The 20,873-nt window shown below is 38.3% G+C and overlaps 2 protein-coding genes across 3 annotated transcripts; one reads left to right on the forward strand and one right to left on the reverse strand.

Moving 5' to 3' along the window:
- Positions 1 to 3,988: 3,988 nt before the first annotated feature.
- LOC119525596 (serine racemase-like) lies at positions 3,989 to 5,720 on the forward strand. Its single transcript, XM_037824379.1, has 4 exons — positions 3,989 to 4,192; positions 4,333 to 4,407; positions 4,900 to 5,109; positions 5,416 to 5,720. The coding sequence occupies exons 1-4, from the start codon at positions 4,121 to 4,123 to the stop codon at positions 5,629 to 5,631; spliced, it is 573 nt and encodes a 190-aa protein (XP_037680307.1). The 5' UTR covers positions 3,989 to 4,120; the 3' UTR covers positions 5,632 to 5,720.
- Positions 5,721 to 5,726: 6 nt separating this feature from the next.
- LOC119525595 (pre-rRNA-processing protein TSR1 homolog) lies at positions 5,727 to 8,388 on the reverse strand. Of its 2 annotated transcripts, XM_037824377.1 has the most exons (2): positions 8,182 to 8,309; positions 5,727 to 7,961 (listed from the first exon to the last, which is right to left on the reverse strand). In XM_037824377.1, the coding sequence occupies exon 2, from the start codon at positions 7,936 to 7,938 to the stop codon at positions 5,968 to 5,970; it is 1,971 nt and encodes a 656-aa protein (XP_037680305.1). In that variant the 5' UTR covers positions 7,939 to 7,961; positions 8,182 to 8,309; the 3' UTR covers positions 5,727 to 5,967. The 2 variants fall into 2 exon arrangements, with proteins under 2 accessions (XP_037680305.1, XP_037680304.1); XM_037824376.1 differs by having other exon boundaries at positions 5,727 to 8,388.
- Between the last annotated feature and the right edge of the window lie 12,485 nt (positions 8,389 to 20,873).

A 20,873-nucleotide genomic window follows, 5' to 3' on the forward strand; every position in this document is an offset into this window, starting at 1 on the left:
CAGCAATGAATAAGAGTTAAAATTTCTTCAGAACCCTCCCTTCATTTGTAGTTTCCTATTTGTTTAATTTCACTCATTCTTATTGGTGTGAGATGATATTTCATTGAAATTTTGATTTGCATTTCCCTAATATCAACTAAAGATGAACATTTTTCATGTGTTTTTAGCCATTTACGTTTCCTCTTCAGAAAAAAATGTCTCTTTATCTTTTCATGCAAAACTTTTTTAAGGTTCCATGAGATTTTTAATCATATTTTTATTGTGGAATTTAACTTATATACACAGAACTGACAACATTCCAAGTGTAATTTAACACTGAATTAGAGAAAAAATTTAACAAAATGTGATAACTTTCACATTGCAATTTAACTAGTAACTACAGAGGAAATTTCAAAGAATGTCATAGATTACAGTTCCACCATTTCATTTCTTTCCTTCTAGCTATTCCAATAGCCTAGCAACTAAGAAAAATAAAATTATTTACAGATCCAGCATCCATAATCTTTGTTAAATTATATCTTGTCTGTTGTTACCCATTCCTCTAGTTTAATCACTTTCCCAGTCTTCAAGGATGGCTATGCAGTGATCACCCTAACTCGATCATGTTGAAATGGTGTGTTGACATTACAGGAAAACGTGATGCATCTGGTTGATGTTGAAAAGACTCTTGCCTCTGCATTTTGGGACTCAGCTGGCATAGAGGCTCTCTGGAAGATTTATGTTTCTGAAGTGAGTGTAACTTTCATGCAGTCTCAGATAGGGTTCCAGGTATTCCTTAGGGTTTTCAGTTTATCTGTTGACTTAAGGTTATCATACTGTGGCCATTTGGCATTTCTAGCTGAAGCTTTCATAGGAGCAATCTCCAGGACAGCATCTCAACTTCATTTGAAATCTCTTTGTCACTTAAACCTTATTTTGTTTTCTTTCCTTTCCCTTTTTGGTACAAAAAGGCATTCTCAACCCCTCAATGCAAGGGTTAGTCTCATTTCTGGAATCTGTGTCCCACATCTCCAGGGAGACACATTCACCTGGTGAGTCCTGTCCCATGTGATGAATTTATTTGCAGAGTTGGGCTTAGAGAAAGTAAGTCCACATAAGAGCAACAAAAGTGGTTCCCTGGAGGTGACTCCTAGACATAATTATAGGTGGACTTAGTGTATCCTTTACAACCATAAGTTTCACAAGAGCAAGCCTTGAGATAGTGAGCTTGACTTAAAATTAGGGGGTTCCTAAATTCACATAGCATTTATTCTGTCCATGATAATGTATATCTCACATTATCATCACTTATTTGTACAGTCTGCATTACTCTCCATTTTAAACAACTTTCATATCACAAAACACCCTACAGATCTTTTCAGGCATTATTTACCCTAGTATTTTTGTGGTGTTAGTAAGGAATTCCAAGTAATTTAAGTTCTTATTATGCAATAGGTAGTTTTCTCCAATATATTATTTTGTCAACTCTCTGTATCAGTGTGATAGCTTAGAAGTATATCATGCAAGCACCTATCTATATTTTTAATGCTTATATTTGGGATATATGCCTTTAAACAACCCCTTTCAAACCTATTTGCCTTCAAAGCTGCTCTGATATTTAATATTTAACAAAAACATTAACAAAATAAATCACATCTATCCACTCCAATACATTTGAACTCACCCTCATTAACATATCCAAATGTATAAAAGTATCATTCCCTTTTCAGTAGCTTCTGTCTATCATTAGGTCCCCAATATTCTACATTATAAGTCATTGATTTCATATCATTCAGGGGCTACCTCTTCAACTTTTTGCCAAATTTCTTTGAGGTACAGAAACTTTTGCTTTTGCAGGGTTTCAATTTATTTTTTTCTGTCATTGCTTGTGCTTTGGTTGTAATGTCTAAGAAGCTATCTCCTAGTACTAAGTCTTGAAGGTGTATCCCTACATTATCTTCTAGGAGTTTTATGGTACCATCTCATATTGAGGTCTGTGATCCACTTTGAGTTTGTATATGGTGTGAAGTTGGAGTCTTCTTTCATTCTTTTGGATATGGATATCTAGTTTTCCCAGCCACATTTTTTGAAGAGACTGTTCCCTCCCAGTTCAATGGATTTTGGGTCCTTATCAAAAATCAGTTGAGCATAGTTCTGGGAGTCTCTCTGAAGTCTTAATTTGATTCCATTGATCAATATGTCTATCTTTGTGGCAGTACTGTGCTGTTTTGAATACTGTGACTTTATAGTAAGGTTTAAAGTCAGGAGGTGTAAGTCCTCCCAGTTTGTACTTCATTTTTAGAATGTTTTTAACAATTTCAGGCCCCTTCACCTTCCAAATAATTTTGACAACTATCTTTTCAAAGTCTGCAAAGTTGATTGTTGGAATTTTGATTGGAATTGCTGTGAATCTGTAGATCAGTTTGGGTGAATTGACATCCTAACTACATTTAACCTTCCTTTCAATGAACACAGAATATATATCTACCTCTTTAGCTCCCTTTTGATGTCTTTTAGTCAGCTTACGTAATTATCTGTGTAGATGTCTTTTACATCCTTGGTTAAGTTTATAACTAGGTACTTGATTTTTTGGTTGCTATTGTGACTGGAAATTTTTTCTTGAATGCCTCTTAAGTATGGTCTTAACTACTGTATAGGAACATTGCTGAATTTGTGCATCAAACGTGTATGATATTTTTATTAGCTCAAGTGGCTATGTCATTTATTTCTCACCATTTTCCAAATGTATGATCACATCATCTACAAATAATGACAGTTTTAATTCTTCTTTTCCTATTTGGATGCCTTTTATCTCTTTGAATTTCCAGATTGCTCCAGCTAGAAATTCTAGCACAATGTTGACTAATAGTCATGAGAGCAGGCATCCTTGTATCATTCACAATCTTAGGTGGAAGGCTTTCAGTCTCTCACTGTGAAGTACTATGCTGACTGTGGGTTTTCCATATATGCCCTTTATCATGTTGAGGAAGTTTCCATCAATTCCTACCTTCTGAAGTGATTTCATCAAAAAAAGGACACTGAATTTTGTCGAAATTTTTTCAGCACCTATTGAGATGATCCTTTGATTTTTCCCTTTCAATTGTTATGTGGTGTGTTACATTGATTGATTTTTTTATCTTTAACCACCAATACATGCCAGGAATTAATCCCACTTGGCCATAATGTATGATTCTTTTAATGTGTCTTTAGATTCAATTTGCAAATATTTTCTTGAGATTTTTGCATCTATATTAATTAAAGATTGGCCTTTAGTTTTCCTTTCTCATAGCCTCTTTATCTAGTTTTGGTATTATTGTGATCTTAGCTTCATAAAATGATATAGATAGTGTTCCTTTTTCTCCAATTTTTTGAAAGAATTTGAGCAAGAATGGTTTCAGTTCTTTTTGGAAAATTTGGTAAAATTCTCTGTGAAGCTATTTGGCCTTGGTTTTCTGTTTGTAGGAAGCTTTGGCTGACTGATTGGCTCTCTTTAGTGCAGGTTGATTTATTGAGATTTTCTATCTCTTCTCAGGTCAGTCTAGGATGTTCACGTTTCCAGGAAATTATCCATTTCCTCTAAATTGTTTTGTTTGAATGCATGCAGTTGTTCAGAGTATCCTCTTATAATTTACTAATTTCTTAATGACACACATTAATGCCCCCCCTCATTTATGATTTTATTTGGTTCAGTCTTCTCTCTTTTTGACTCTGCCTGTCTAGTAAGGGTTTGTTAATCATGTTGATCTTCCCAAAGAAACAACTTTTGGTTTCATTTACTCTAATTTTTCTCTATATAATTTATTTCTGGTTTAATCCCTGTTGTTTCTTTTCTTCTACTTACTTTTGTGTAAGTTTGCTGAACATTCTCTAGCTTCTTCAGTTGTTCTTTCTTTGATTTTAGTGCTTCTTTCTTTTTTTTTTTTTTTTTTTTTTTTTTTGAGGGCAAGCACTGTTTTATTCAGTTATATCCCAGTGCCTAAACAAAGTGAAAAACAGTAGGAGGCCATTGTGTCAAAGTGTTAAAGGACTGACTCTAACTTAATTGGGAACTCTTAAATGTAATCAAGTAAGCTAAATTAATGTACTCTTGCAGTCCAGAGAAAAGGTTACAAAAAGAATTATAGAAGAAACAGAAGGCATTATGGTACATCCCAACCAGGAGCCTGCAGTGATAGCTGGGCAAGGAACAATTGTCCTGGAAGTGCTGAACCAGGTAAAATGACCTAATTAATTAATTCGTCCTGTTTAGCTACTGGTCTAGCTGATATTTGGCTATAGATTTGGTTATTTTATATGTATATCTAAAGTGCCTATTGATAGGCTTATTTATACTTTATATTTTTTTCACTAAAGGTTCCCTTGGTGGATGCAGTGGTGGTACCCGTAGGGGGAGGAGGAATGGTTGCTGGAATAGCAATTACAGTTAAGGTGAGAAAACAACTTCTAGAGGACTCCCCAGTTCAGGCATGGATTTTATTTTACATCATAGTATGTTGTGGATATTTGCTGAACATTCCCCCAAAACTGCCGTTCTTTCCTCATCATCCCTTGGCATTTGAGATGGAAGGCCCTTCTCTGCCTCACTACCCTCTTATTCCATGACAACTTTACAGCACAAAAGCAGTTACAGTGAAGAACACGTTCACATTCATTTCCCTGAATTCCATCTCACAAGCCTACTAGCCAAGCCAGGAACTACTCTTCCTAAATTACCAGTAGAAACAAATGTAATCTGAGCAACTGAAGGCCCATATTAGACATTCAATATATTTATAAAGTGCTTTAAAGGTCCTGTCTTCAATGAATGTATCATCAAAAGGAAGCCTCTTACTTGGGCAGAAATGTAGCCATACTGTTTTATTTTAGGCATGTGGGCAATGCTGTGGCTAGTTGTAAGGTACCTAATATTCCTCTTCCCAGGCTCTGAGACCTAGTGTGAAAGTATATGCTGCTGAACCCTTGAATGCAGATGACTGCTACCAGTCCAAAATGAAGGGGGAACTGACCCCCAATCCTTATCCTCCAGAAACCATAGCAGATGGTGTCAAATCCAGCATTGGCTTCAACACCTGGCCTATTATAAGGGACCTTGTGGATGATGTCTTCACTGTCACAGAGGATGAAATTAAGGTGAGGCTCTAACGGGAAAGGGACTAACAGAAGGGAGCAACTTCTTAGGCAAAAGAATCTTGTTACGAGTAGGGGGCTTGACTAGGTGTCTTCATGACACGTGGTGGTCCCCTAGATACAGTAAGACAACTCTTTCAACAGAAGTGGAGTTGAAATAAAAGCTATGCCCTTCACTGGCAACACACATACAAAGAAACAAAAAAAAAAATTCAGACAGGGCACATATCCTCATCTGGCCTTTACAATTAAACCAATAAGTCCTTTTCCCTTCTCCCATTTCACTATTACTCCCTTCTGTACCAACAGCATGCAACCCAGCTGGTGTGGGAGAGGATAAAACTACTCATTGAACCTACCGCTGGTGTTGGAGTGGCTGCTGTGCTATCTCAACGTTTTCAAACAGTTTCCCCAGAAGTAAAGAACATTTGTATTGTGCTCAGTGGTGGAAATGTAGACCTAACCTCCCTAACTTGGGTGAAACAGGCTGAAACACCAGCTCCACATCCATCTGTTTCTGTTTAATCTATGCTAACAGAGGAGATGGGATTTAGTGTCTCTAGACCCTTGGAAATTTTGTTTTCTTGTCTTTGTCATGAACTGTCAACTTTCAATCATCCCCTCTTAAATAGTTCTCAAAATCCCAATTAAGAGTTGCTATTATTGAGTAAGATTTAATAGTTTTTTGGACTAAGTAGTAATAGAAAAACATACTTATTTAACTGAGACCCCTTGCCAAGGTCAAGAAGAACCATTTGTGAAAGGCCTATAGGCTGAAGTAGAAAACAACTTTGCCATATTACAACCTGTAGGTTCCTGACCCTAGAGGGCTAACTGGTAATATGAATCCCTTTGAATCTATTACTCCATGTCCACTTCAGGAATTGCTGAAGAAATCTCACTTTTCACCCAAGATGCTGGTTCTGGAACATATGGATCGTAAGTCCATTTGGGGAAAACTCGTTTATAGAGATTCATTAGTACTGTGTCCTGAGATTTTAGCTTCCCATCAAAAGTGCACTTCATGTGGCCATGAGTACCCAAAGGCTCCTTGATGTGTCCCCTGCGGCCCCACTTTGTTCTCAGTTCCACCGGTTTAAACCACAGCACATCCTCTCTGTTGAAGAACATGTATCGCACTACTGCCATCTTAGTAAAAATTTTGAAGGGATGACCACTCAGAACAACCCTCTTGATGACCATTCTTTCTGGATCCACTGACAACAGATGGCCTGTAGCAATGAGGCTGTGCATTCCATTGCTATTCTGTTTGAAAAGCAGCACAGATGCAGGAGGAAAAGTGATTGGGGCATACACTGTTAATACCAGGGCCACGTCAGCAGTCAGGAATCGCTGAAATTTATGCTTATCCGCTGCAGTGTGCTGAGAGAATAAAGGTGAGGCTCGGAAGCGCCTGAATCCACAGTGGAAGATCAGTTCCTCTTTGGCTTTCACAGGTTCAGTGTTGCCAGGGTGTCGGCTCACTACCATATTCAATACTGACATCTTCTGTTCATGAGGTAATAAGGAAAATGCAATCAAGGGTGCTCCTCGCCTGAAGTACTCAACCACTGAGACAGGGACTTCAGAGACATGAATTGTCACATACCAGCCAATCTCAGCTCCTTCAACCTCTTTTTCCTCAATCTCTTTAAAGATGCGTTTCCTAGTATTAGTAAAGTTCTGAAACTGAAAGATCCTAGCATAATCTTGAGGAAGGTTTTCCTTGGGATCCCATGGAGATGTCCGGAAGCTCTTCAGGCCTCTGTATTTCTGAAATCGAATTCTAGCAGCCTCATCCCGGGGGGTGTCTACTTCATCTGGAAACATCTCTTCCAGACGTTCTTGTTTATATTTCTCCAACATTTTTTCCTCAGCCTCTTCATCCACCTTCTCATCATACAGATCATCACGCTCAGACTCTCCCAGAGTTATAGTTTCACATTCCTCCGCTTCTTCCTCTTCGCTACTCTCATCCTGAGATTCTTCTTCCATAAAATTCTCATTTTCCATATCATCAAAGTCATCCCCTTCCCCACCACTTTCACCATTCTCATCTAAAATCCATTCAGCTTGGTAACTGGATGTTCCTTTGGGGACCTTCTTTACCACCTTGGAACTTTTCTTCAAGAAGTCATTTGTCTCATCCAGCTCCTCCTCGGTAGGCCAGGTTTGCTCCCCCTCCAATGGATCTGGGATAACCTCTGATTGCAAAGATTCCTGTTTATCAGGGTCTGCTTTCATTAGGACCTTAAGGTCTTCTTCCATTTCAGCTACAGCATCCGTAGCACAAATCTCCATTGCCAGGCCTGAGTCCTTTTGGGATTTAATCACTCTGTGATTTAAAGGACAGGGGTCCATAGGTGCATCTATCTGTTTCATCTGGAAATCACCATGTCCAACTATATGCAGCAAGCTATTTACATTCAGAGTCTGCCCACGAACATAGCCTGAGACTTTCAAAGTGCCCACCAAGCTATTCTCCTCACTAGGCATAAAGTCAGCAGCATGGGCAAACAGGTAAGCCCGTCGATCTCGAAAGGCAAGATGCCGTTGCTTTTGGCTAGCCAACTGCCTGAGCAGCATCCTTGCCTCCTCTTGAGTGTCTAATAGGAGAAGTTTGTCATCAGGAAAGCGCTTCTCCACTGTTTTACTTAGCTTCTTTCTGGCATCTATTTGTTTCTTCAGTGGAAGACCAGAAACCCCCCGGACAGCTAAAGTGTAGGTGGGAAGGCCTGGAGCAAAGAGGCAGGAAAGGCAGTAATCCCCAGTGCTGTCCCAGCCTTCTAGTGAATCAAGCATGAACAGGATGGTATCAGCCACTTTAGCCATGTCTAACACAGTATGCAAATCCCCTGGCTTTGCAGATGTGAAAAACCACCGATGTCTCAACAAGGGACATAGCAGCATAAAGCTATGGCTACTTCCCCATTCGTTCAGGTGTATTATCCCAGAGTCCCTATCCTGAAGCAGGCAAAACACTTCTGACAGGGAAATCCTGTTGTGCAGGGGCACCACCAGTACATGATGGGGAGGGCCATCTTTGCTGCCCAAATGTCTCTTCTCTGCTAGGACCGCCTCCTTCTTTTGCTTCCGGAGCTGGCTGGCACGATGCCTCTGGTCTACTCTGCTGAGCTCTTTTCTGACCTTCTTGCTTAGAGTTTTCAATGCTAGACGGCCCTTGCCGTCGCGCTGAGCGGATCCCCGACCCCGATGCCGCCCGCCTTTGTGAGCTTTATTCTGCTGTTTCAGTGGGCCGGAGCGGTGTGCCGCCATGCCGCCGCTCACGTGCACGGAGTCCGCTTCTTTCTTTTAATGTATGCATTTAGATCTATAAATCTCCACTCAGCACCACCTTTTCTGTATCTCACTGATATGCTCTGTTCTCATTTTCATTCATCTCTAGATATTCAGCAATTTCTGTTGCAATCTATTGTTTGACCCACTGATTGCTTTGGACTGTGTTGGTTCACCTCCATTTATTTGTGAATGTTCTGGTTCTTTGATAGTTATTGATTTCTAGTTGCATTCCATAATGGTCAGAAAATGTGCTTTTAAATAATTTCATTTATTTTTTATTTATTGAGACTTGTTTTATGTCCCAGAATATCTTCTATGCTGAAGAATAGTCCATGAAACTAGAGAAGAAGGTGTATCCTGGTAACTTGGGATGTAACTTTCTGTATATGTCTATTAAGCCTAATTCACTTATCTCATTTCTACATTCTCAGTTTCCCTATTGGTGCTCTTTCTGTTTGTTCTATCTATAGAAGAGAGCTGTGTATACAAGTCTCCCACTATTATTCTAGAAACTTCTAGTGCTTTTTTCAGTTTTTCCTATATTAGACTCATGTATTTTTGAGTACATTTATTGGGTGCATAAATATTTATGATTGTTTTCTTCTTCCCGGTGAGCTGTCCTTTTATTAATATATAGTGCCCTTCTTTGTCTCAGATGAAATCTTTGCATTTAACATCTTTTGTCTGACATTGGTATTGCTACCACTACTTTCTTTTGGCTGTATCTTGTGTGGAATAGTTATTTTTCCAGTTTTTCACTTTCAATTTCTTTGTGTCACTGGGGCTGAGACGAATCTCTTGTAAGCAATGTATTATGTTTAATACTCTTAAATCCATTCTACCAACCTGTGTCTTTTAATGTGAGTTTAATCTATTCACACTCAATTTTATTACTGTGTAGGTAGTTCTTGAATCAACCATCTTATACTTTATTATTTATTTGTCAGACTTTTTTCTGCCTATCACTTTCATTTTTCCCCTTTATGTTTGCCTTATGAATACTCTTCAGTTCTGTGCCCTTCTTCACACCTCTCTCTGTTTTCTTTTACTCTCAGCCAGTAGATCTCTCTTTAATATTTCTTGCAGGGTTTGTCTCTTACTAACAAATATTGTCAGAATTTCTTATAGTTGAAAATTTTAAACTCTCCTTCAATTTTGAAGAACTTTGCTGGATTAGAAAATCTTTGCTGGCAATTTTTCCCTTTTAGAATCTTAAATATGTCATAACACTGCTTTCTTGACTCCCTGGTGCCCACTGAGTTGTCAGTACTCAGTTTTATGTGGTTTCCCTTAATGTGCTTAATCATTTTTGTCTTGCTTCTTTCAGGAATTTCTCCTTCTTTTCAGCATTTTGAAATCTGAAATCTGATTAGTACATGTCTCAGTCAGTGTATTTGCACTTAATCTATTAGGAGTTCCTTGGGCATCTTTGATTTGCATATTGATGACATTTAGAAGGGTTTAGAAGGTTTTCCTTACAATGTCTTTGAATACTCTTATAGAGTTTTACTCTTCTTTTCACCTTCAGGAACAGAAAATATTCTTATATTTTTTGCTTCATGTTGTGCATCATTTCCACGACATCCATTTCATTTTTTAAATTTTTTTCACCTTGGCTTTTTCTGCATTCACATTCAATTGTCTTGTCCTCTAGTTCACTCATTCTTTCTTCTGCATCTTCAAATCTGCTGTAGTGTCTTCTAGTATACTTTGAATTTGATCAACATTAACTTTTATTTCCCTAACATTTGCTATTTTTAATTTCCTCATCCAAATTCTTCCTTAAGTTCTTCTAGGGTCTACTTTATGTCTTATGTCCTTTATGTCCTTAGCCAGTTCATTTATGTTGTTTTGGAGATTTGCATGTACTTCTTTAATTGCTCCAAGTTCTGTGTCTCCTCTGGCTTTTTAATTTGCTCTTTTGGCTTATGAATCTCATCTTGTTTCTTCATGTGTTTCATGATTTTCTGCATTGGCCTCATGGTATTTGCTTATCTTGATAGGGTTATGTAGGGATATGCAGTATTATTTGAATATTTACCTATAATTTGTAAGAATTGTAGCTTGGGTTAGTGCATTTTCCCTGTCCTACAAGAATATGGCACTCTTGAGCCATCTCTTACTCTCAGGAAAATTCTCCATCTTCACCTGTGAACTAAGCAGTGTCTATCCTGGAAGGAAATCAGTTACAGCAGGTCTCTGTGTGCACTTGGAACTGCACACCCTGTGGGAAGGTGCAGGCCCTGCAAATTTCAGTGGGGTGTCAGATCCAGGGCAAAGTGGTCCCAGCAGTTCCTGGTGCTGTGAACAGACCACTCTGGGGCTGCAGGGCTGCACATCTCCCTCTCCAGCTCAAATGTACTGCAGTTCATGTCTGGAGATGTTCACTGAGCATGGAAGGGAGCAGGTTTCTATGCTCTGTGCAACCTCTTCAGCAGTTGGCTGGGGAGATAAACCTTTGGGAGGGTTTGGGAGGGTCTCCTAGCCCTTCTGTGAGGCACCCTAGCCTCTTGGTTGTTCTCACCACTGGATTCCTTGAAGGAATAATGAATACCATCACAAGTCTAGTGAGCCCCAAGTTCCCTCATGGGAGCTCTAATCCATGGGGTTGTGAAGGTTTATCTCACAAGCCAACTGCTGATATGGTTGTTCAAGGCATGGAAATTTGATTCTTTCCATGCTTGTCAGCCAGTTCCAGCTGCCATTCACTGGAACAGGAGCTTTTGGTTGCCATGCTGTGAAGGGTATCTCCCCAGCCAACTACTGAGAATGGTGCACAGAGCATAGAAAGCTGCTCCCTTCCATGCTCAGTGGCCAACTCCAGGCACTAATCCCAGCATGTGAGCTCTTGGTCATGGGGCTATGGTTTTCTCCCCAGTCAAATGATGAGAAATGTTCATGGGGCATGAAATCTACTCCCTTCCATGCTCATCAGCTGGCTGTAGCCACCCATCACTGGTGGTGGTCCAGGCCAAGCACACTCACCCTGTCCTTTCAAATTCAGTCTTTCAGCCTCTCCAGCTAAGTCCCACAATGTGATATAGAAATCCCTGCCAGGACAGTAACACCCTGGAATTACTTTTCTGAAGCATTTTCTGCCCATTATATAGTTTTTCTCATGGAGGAGATGTTTACTCTGCCCCTCCTGAACTGCTATCTTCCATCTTTTACTCTTTACCCTGATTTACTTTAGTCTTAACCAAGTACATTTTGTTCATGTCTCTAAGTATTGGATGTCTAATAGGTTCCTCAAACATATAGGTCCCAGTACTGAACTCTTGCCTTCCCTTCTTCAAACCTGCTTGTGTTGGTTTGTTAATGCTGCAATAATGCAAAATAACAGAAAGATTGGCTTTTATAAAGGAGGTTTATTTGGTTACAATGTTATGGTCTGAAGGCCATGAAAATGTCCAAATTAAGGCATCAACACATGTATACCTTCACAGAAGGAAGACCAAAGTCATCCAGAAAACCTCTGTTACCTGGGAAAGCATGTGGCTGGTGCCTGCTTGCTTCCAGGTTTTGTTTCAAAATGGCATTCCCCAAAATGTCAGGTTCAGCTTTCAGCAGCCATCTTCAAAATGTATCTCTAGGCTTCAACTGCCCTGAGGTCCTTCTGTTTGTGAGGGTTTACAGAGCTCCAGTAAACTAATCAAGACCCAGGCTGAATGGGCAGGGTCACACAGCCATGGAAACAATCTAATAAGAGGTATTGCCCAAATTTGGGTCAGTCATATTTCCATGGAAATAGCCTAATCCAAAGATTCCAACCTAATCAACATGAATACACCTGTTCACACAAGATTGCATTAAAGAACATGTCATTTTGGGGGCCATAAGACATTCAAACCAGCACACTATTCTTGCCCACTATTTGACACCTAATAAAGGTCACTGACATTTGCCTATTCACACAGTTGCTCAGGCAAAAATGTGCGAGTCACCTTCGACTCATCTTTTAATATCCCACAGCCAATCCATCTGCAATTCCTATTGGCTTTGCTTTAAGAAAATTTCATTGATCCAGTTACCTCTTGCTATCTCCTTAACTATCACCTGCATCCAAGCTATCACCACCCCTCTGGTGTACTTTTTTAATGTAATTTTATTGAAATATATTCACATACCATACAGTCATCTAAGGTGTATAACAATTGTTTACAGTTTCATCATATAGTTGTGCATTCAACACCACAATCAATTTTTGAACATTTTCATTACTCAAAGAAATAAAATTCAAATAAGAATAAAAATAAAAGTAAAAGAGAACACTGAATATATTCCATATCCATCCTCACCACCTCAATTATTTTTTTAATTTTTTTAATTGAAATATATTCACATACAGTGCAAATCATCGAAAGTGCAAAACAGTTGTTCACAATATCAACATATAGTTGTGCATTCATCACCACAATCAATTTTGAACAATTTCAATACTCTAAAAAATAAAAATAATTAAAATAAAAGTGAAAAGAATACCCAAAACATCCCATACCCAGTTCCTACATATTATTCATTCAGATTTTCCCCCATTTTTCTACTCATTTGTCCACACATTGGGTAAAGGGAATGGGACACATAAGATTTTCACAATCACCCAGTCACACTATATAAGCTATATAGTTATATGCGGCCTTCAGGAATCAAAGATACTGGATTGCAGTTCAACAGTTTGCAGAACATACAGATTTTGTGCCATATAGCCACCTCTTCCTTTGATCTCACACAGAAGCCCAAATTTTAAAACATGGTTAATATCATCCTCTACCCTTTATTCTGCTTTACCCCAATCTCCACCAAGTTCATTTCATTCATATTTCCAACTGAAGTGTGATCTCCTTTTCAGACCCTTTATCAGTTGATTCATGGGGCAGTGCAGTCACTCACAGCTGCTGAATTCAGGCTCTGAGTCCCAGGTGACACACAGACACCTGAAGCTCCAGTGACTGACCACATCACACACAAACAGCTCAGAATCTCAAAATTTAGAAATAACTATTACAAATCATGAATGAATGTGACTGCCTTAAGAGCTTATAATCTAGGAATCTTTACATAAGCCTTCCCCTTATAACCTATGCTCCAAGATTCAACTCTCAGAGTTTGCACTCTATTAATAATCCATATTAGTGAGGCATTATAATGTTTGTGTTTTCATTTCTGGTTTATTTCACTCAACTTAATGACCTCATGGTCCACTGACTTCCCTTGGGGTAGGTCTTTTGGGTTCAATTGTGTTTGGGGTATGCTGTGATTCTTGGATTTATAATTTTAAGTCTTTCATAAGAGTATGGAAATCTCCATTGATTATTTCCTCTCTTACTCTTTCTGCTGATTTTCCTTCTGTTCTCCTTTTGGGACACATGTAACACATATATTTATGCTCTACATGTTGTCATTCAGTTCCCTGAGACCCTGCTCACGTTTTTTCATTCTTTTCCCTTTCTGTTCTTTTGTGTGCAGGATTTTAGATATCCTGTCCTCCAGCACACTGATCCTTTCTTATGCCTCTCCAAACCTGCTGTTGTATGTCTGCATTGTGTTTTTCATCTCTTCTACTGTGCTTCTCATTCTCATAAGTTCTACCACTTGTTTTTTTCAAGCTTATGAATTCTTCCTGATGATTACCCAGTGACTTCTTTATATCTGCCTTCTCTTTTGTCACATTCTCTCTCAGCTTTTTGAGTTCATTTAAAAGATTTGTTTGAGAATCTATAATTAGTTGTGTCAACTCCTGAATCTCAGTTCCAATCTTAGTTTCTTCCTTTGACTGGACCATGTCTTCCTGTTTCCTAATTGGCTCATGATTCTTTGCTGTCTAGGCATCTGATATTCTTGATTGCATTATTCTGGATGTAATTTACTCTCTTTTTGATACGGTTTTCTTGTTGGTTGACTTTGATCTCTATCTTTTCTTTTTTTCTCCCCCTGACCATTTTTCAGATTGTCTATGCCAATCATTCTTCTCTTCAAAATCAGGCACCCACTGTTGCCAGCCACAGGGATAGGAAGTAGGCACAGTGAACCCCAGCAAGTTCACTTTGTGTGGTAATACAAATCTGTTGGTTTCCAGTGGTGCTCTATTTTCCACTGTCTAGCAAGAGCTGAGTTTGTTTTGGGGTCCTGCTTTAACAGGTGGGTCTTCCCTATTTCTCAGCCAAAACAAGGCTGGGTTTCCATACAAGATGTGTATACCAGCTCCTGTGCTCCTGAAAAAGAATCTGAAGAATCATTTTAAAAAGTATTTTCATCCCTTGCACATTACAGACTGTCAAGCAGATCGTGATCTTCAGTAACTTAATCATCCTCAGAGGCTGCTTTGCCGCTGACCAAAAGATTGTGTGACCCAGCCAAGCTGAACCTGCAGGATTCCTGTGCCCTCACTTTGCCAGCCAAAATCTGGCTCGATGTGGGGCTTCACATGTGGCAAAGCACTCCCTCAGCAAGGAAACAGCTGATAACTACTGCTTCCCTCAAGGTTGAGAGAAGGGCTTTCAGATGCAGGGCTGTATGCATGTCTCTGTCCATGTTGTCTCTTTGTCCCTTACTGATCTGGGCCTTGAAATTTCCCCCATTTTCTACCAGGTCTTCAAAAGTGAGGGTATTTTTCACTACTGTGTGATTTTAAAATCTGTGTCTCTAGTGGAAGGGTTCTGGTCTGCTGTTTCTATGTCTTCCCCACATGGAGACCTAGTGAAGGGGAGGGGAGATGATTGGCTGGTATGAGACAGAAAATTCCTACTTCATATTTCTTCTCTTTCTTCAATTCAGTATTTGCAGTGTCTTTATCCAATCTATACCTTCCTCCAGAGTTTCAAACAATTCAGAATTGTCCTTTTATTCATTGAATCTCTGGAGAGGAATATTCAGTAGCTGTTTTTGTCACCATATTGATGATGTCAACCCTTGAGTTTATTTTTGCATAAGGTAAGATATCCAGTTCCAAAGCACCATTTATGGAAAAAGTTCTTCTTTCCCAGTTGCATTGGCTTGAACATCTTATCAAATATCACTTGCCTGTAGATGAGAGGGTCTGTTTATGAGCTCTCATTTTTATTTCATTGGCCAATATACCTATCTTTATGCCAGTACCATGTGGTTTTGACCACCATATCTTTGTAATATGCCTTACAGTCAGGTACTGTGGGAACTTACACCTCATTCCTCTTTCTCAAGTTTTACTATTTGGGGCACTTTGCCTTCCATATACATTTTGTTATTGTTTTCTCTAATTCTTCAAAGTAAGTTGTTACAATTATAATTGGAAATGTAATATTCTGTAATCAATTTGGGTAGAATTGACATCTTGACTATATTTAGTCTAATCACTGAACATCATATGTTCTTTCATTTATTTAAGTCCTCTGTGATTTATTTTAGCAACTTCTTGTGTGATTTTTTGTAGAGGCCTTTTGTAGTCTTGGTTAAATTTACTCTTAAGTATTTATTTTCATTGCTATTATAAATGGAAGTTGTTTCCAGATTTCACCTTCATTTTGCTCATTACTAGTGTATAGAAACATTGCCAAATTTTATGTGCTGATCTTGTAATCTGCCACATTTCTGTCTTCATTTTTAGCTTTAGTAGCTTTTTTGTATGCATTTCAGGATTTTCTACATGCAAAATCATGTCATTTGTAAACAATGAAAAGTTTGCTCCTTCCTTTCCAATTTAACAAATTTTGTTTCTTTTCCTTGCCTAATTGCTCTAGCTAGAACTTACAACCAGGTGTTGAATAACAATGGTGAAAGTGGGCATCCTTGTCTGCTTCCTGATTTCATAGGGAAAGCATTCAATCATTCTCCATTGAGTATATTAGCTGTGGGTTTTCCATATATTGCACTTGTCGTATTGAGGAAGGTCTGTTCTATTCCAATCCTTTGGTGTGTTTTCATCAACAAAGGATGTTGAATTTTGTGAAATGCCTTTCCTGCACAATTTAGATGATAATGGGTTTTTATTCTTTATTGATGTGGTGTATTACATTAATTAATTTTCTTGTTTTGAACTAGCCTTTCATACTTGGAACAAATCTCACTGGCTCAGGCATATAATTCTTTTACTGTGCTGCAGGATTCAATTTGCAAATATTTTGTTCTGGGTATTTGCATCTATATTCATTATAGGGATTTGTCTGTAATTTTCTTTTGTTGTAGTATCTTTGTCTGACTTTGGTATTAGGGTGATACTGACTTCATAGAATGAGATAGTTAGCTTTCACTCCTCTTCAAATTTTGAAGAGTTTGAGATTTGGTACTACTTTTTTTTTTCTCCTCCATTATATTTTATTTTATTTTAAATCTTCATTTTATTGAAATATATTCACATACCACACAGTCATACAAAACAAATCATACATTCGATTGTTCACAGTATGATTACACAGTTGTACATTCATCACCTAAATCAATCCCTGACATCTTCATTAGCACACACACAAAAATAACAAGAATAAAATTAAAGTGAAAAAGAGCAATTAAAGTAAAAAAGAACACTGGGTGCCTTTGTCTGTCTGCTTGTTTGTGTCCTTCCCCTGTTTTTCTACTCATCCATCCATAAACTAGACAAAGGGCAGTGTGGTCCTTTTGGCTTTCCCAATCCCATTGTCACCCCTCATAAGCTACATTTTTATACAATTGTTTTTGACATTCATGGGTTCTGGGTTGTAGTTTGATAGTTTCAGGTATCTACCACCAGCGACCCCAATTCATTAGAACCTAAAAAGCATTGTCTAAATTGTACATAAGAGTGCCCACCAGAGTAACCTCTTGGCTCCTTTTGGAATCTCTCTGTCACTAAAGCTTATTTCATTTCCTTTCACATCCCCCATTTGGTCAAGAAGATGTTCTCCATCCCACAATGTTGGATCTACGTTCCTCCCTGGGAGTCATACTCCACGTTGTCAGGGAGATTCACTCCCCTGGGTGCCTGATCCCATGTGGGGGGGGGGGCAGTGATTTCACCTTTCAAGTTGGCTTAGCTAGAGAGAGGGCCACATCTGAGCAACAAAGAGGCACTCAGGAGGAGGCTCTTAGGCACAATTATAGGGAGGCCTAGCCTCTCCTTTGCAGCAACAGTCTTCCCAAGGGTGAATCCTGTGTTAGAGGGCTCAACCCATCAAACAACCAGTCCCCTATGTCTGTGGTCATGTTAGCAACCATTGAGGTGGGGTAGGCCAATACCCCTGCATTCTCCACAGGCTCCTCAAGGGGGCTCTACATATTTTTTTCGTTGGTTTTTTTAAGTCAACTGTATTAAAAATAAAAATAATTTTAAAAATAATTTAAAAAAAGACATACAATAAGAGAATATTTCAAAGAGACCATAACAAGGGAGTAAGAAAAAGACAACTAACCAAAGATAACTACTTTACTTCCATCATGTTCCTACTCTACCCCAAGAAAGTTACCTAATATAACAACATTTCTGTGAACTTGTTCCTAATATACCCATCAGAAATTAACAGACCATAGTCATTCCTGGGCATTCCCAGAATGTTAAATTTACCCACAATAACTTATCTGTTCTTCTTGGATTATTGTTCCCCCTTCCTTAATTGCTCTCTATTGCTACTTCCCCTACATTCTACATTATAAACCATTTGTTTTACATTTTTCAAAGCTTATATTAGTGGTAGCATATAATATTTGTCTTTTTGTGCCTGGTTTATTTCGCTCAGCATTATGTCTTCAAGGTTCATCCATGTCGTCATATGTTTCACGACATTGTTCTTTCTTACTGCCATGTAGTATTCCATCATGTGTATATACCACATTTTATTTATCCACTCATCTGATGAAGGAAATTTGGGTTCTTTCCATCTCTTGGCAATTGTGAACAATGCTGCTATAAACATTGGCATATAGATATCTGTTCGTGTCACTGCTCTCTGATCTTCCAGGTATATACCAAGAAGTACAATCACTGGACTGAAGGGTATCTCTATATCTAGTTTTCTAAGGAAATGCCAGACTGACTTCCAGAGTGGCTGAACCATTAAAAAGTCCCACCAACAATGAATAAGAGTTCCAATTTCTCCACATCCCCTCCAGCATTTGTAGTTTCCTGTTTGTTTAATGGCAGCCATTCTACCTGGTGTGAGATGGTATCTCATTGTGGTCTTAATTTGCATCTCTCTAATAGCTAGTGAAACTGAACATTTTCTCACGTGTCTCTTGGCCATTTGTATTTCCTCTTCAGAGAACTGTCTTTTCATATCTTTTGCCCATTTTATAATTGGGCTGTCTGTACTATTGTCATTGAGTTGTAGGATTTCTTTATATATGCAAGATATCAGTCTTTTGTCAGATACATGGTTTCCAAAAATTTTTCCCATTGAGTTGGCTGCCTCTTCACCTTTTTGAGAAATTCCTTTGAAGTACAGAAACTTCTAAGCTTGAGGAGTTCCCATTTGTCTATTTTTTTCTTTTGTTGCTTGTGCTTTGGGTGTAAAGTCTAGGAAGTGTCTGCCTAATACAAGGTCTTGAAGATGTTTTCCTACATTATCTTCTAGTAGTTTTATGGTACTTTCTTTTCTATTGAGATCTTTGGTCCATTTTGAGTTAATTTTTCTATAGGGTGTGAGGTAGGGGTCCTCTTTCATTCTTTTGGATATGGATATTCAACTCTCCCAGCCCCACTTGCTGAAAAGACCATTATGACCCAGTTCAGTGACTTTGGGGGCCTTATCAAAGATCAGTTGGCCATAGATATGGGGGTCTATCTCTGAATTCTCAATTCGATTCCATTGATCTATGTGTCTATCTTTGTGCCAGTACCTTGCTGTTTTGACAACTGTGGCTTTATAATAAGCTTCAAAGTCAGGGAGTGTAAGTCCTCCCACTTCGTTTCCCTTTTTTAGAGTGTCTTTAGCAATTCAAGGCATCTTCCCTTTCCAAATAAATTTGAAAACTAGCTTTTCCAAGTCTGCAAAGCAGGTTGTTGGAATTTTGGTTGGGATTGCATTGAATCTGTAGATGAGTTTGGGTAGAATTGACATCTTAATGACATTTAGCCTTCCTATACATGAACATGGAATATTTTTCCATCTTTTAAGGTCCCCTTCTATTTCTTTTAGTAGAGTTATGTAGTTTTCTTTGTGTAGGTCTTTTACATCTTTGGTTAAGTTTATTCCTAGGTACTTGATTTTTCTAGTCGCTATTGAAAATGGTATCTTTTCCTTGAGTGTCTCTTCAGTTTGTTCATTTCTAGCATATAGAAAGATTACTGACTTAGGTACATTAATCTTGTATCCTGCTAAATTGTTAAATTTGTTTATTAGCTCTAGTAGCTGTATCATCAATTTCTCAGGGTTTTCCAGATATAAGATCATATCATCTGCAAACAATGACAGTTTTATTTCTTTTCCAATTTGGATGCCTTTTATTTCTTTGTCTTGCTGGGTTGCCCTGACTAGCACTTACAGCACAATGTTGAATAACAGTGGTGATAGTGGGTATCCTTGTCTTGTTCCTGATATTAGAGGGAAGGCTTTCAGTCTCTCACCATTGAGTACTATGCTGGCTGTGGGTTTTTCATACATGCTCTTTATCATATTGAGGAAGTTTCCTTCAATTCCTACCTTTTGAAGTGTTTTTATCAAAAAGGGATGTTGGATTTTGTCAAATGCTTTTTCTGCATCTATTGAGATATCAGTTTGACTTTTCCCTTTCGAATTGTTACTGTGTTGTAATACATTGATTGATTTTCTTATGTTGAACCATCCTTGTGTGCCTGGAATGAACCCCACTTGGTCATGGTGTATGATTTTTTAATGTGTCTTTGGATTCGATTTGCAAGTATTTTCTTGAGGATTTTTGCATCTATATTGATTAGGGGGATTAGCTGGTAGTTTTCCTTTTTTGTAGCATCTCTTCCTGTTTTTGGTATTAGAGTCATAAAATGAGTTAGGTAGTGTTCCATTTTCTTCAATGTTTTGAAAGAGTTTAAGTAAGATTGGTGTCAGTTCTTTTTCGAAAGTTTGGTAGAATTCCCCTGTGAAGCCATCTGGTCCTGGGCATTTTATTTGTGGGAAGATTTTTGTTGACTGATTGGATCTCTTTGCTTGTGATGGGTTGGTTGAGGTCTTCTATCTCTTCTCTGGTCAGTCTAGGTTGTTCATATGTTTCCAGGAAATTGTCCATTTCCTCTACATTATCCACTTTGTTGCCATACAGTTGTTCATGGTATCCTCTTATAACTTTTTTTTAATTTCTTCAGGATCTGCAGTTATGTCAAATTTTTCATTCATTATATTGTTTATATTGGTCTTCTCTCTTTTTGATTTTTTCAGTCTAGCTAGGGGCTTGTCAATCTTGTTGATCTTCTCAAAGAACCAACTTTTGATGATGTTCATCCTATTGTGTTTTTTTTTTTGTTGTTGTTGTTCTCTATGTCATTTATTTCTGCTTTAATCCTTGTTATTTCTTTTCTTTTACTTGGTTTAGGACTGGTTTGCTGTTTG

Source organism: Choloepus didactylus (genome assembly GCF_015220235.1).
Source record: "Choloepus didactylus isolate mChoDid1 chromosome 25 unlocalized genomic scaffold, mChoDid1.pri SUPER_25_unloc2, whole genome shotgun sequence".
Taxonomy (NCBI): Eukaryota; Metazoa; Chordata; class Mammalia; order Pilosa; family Megalonychidae; genus Choloepus; species Choloepus didactylus.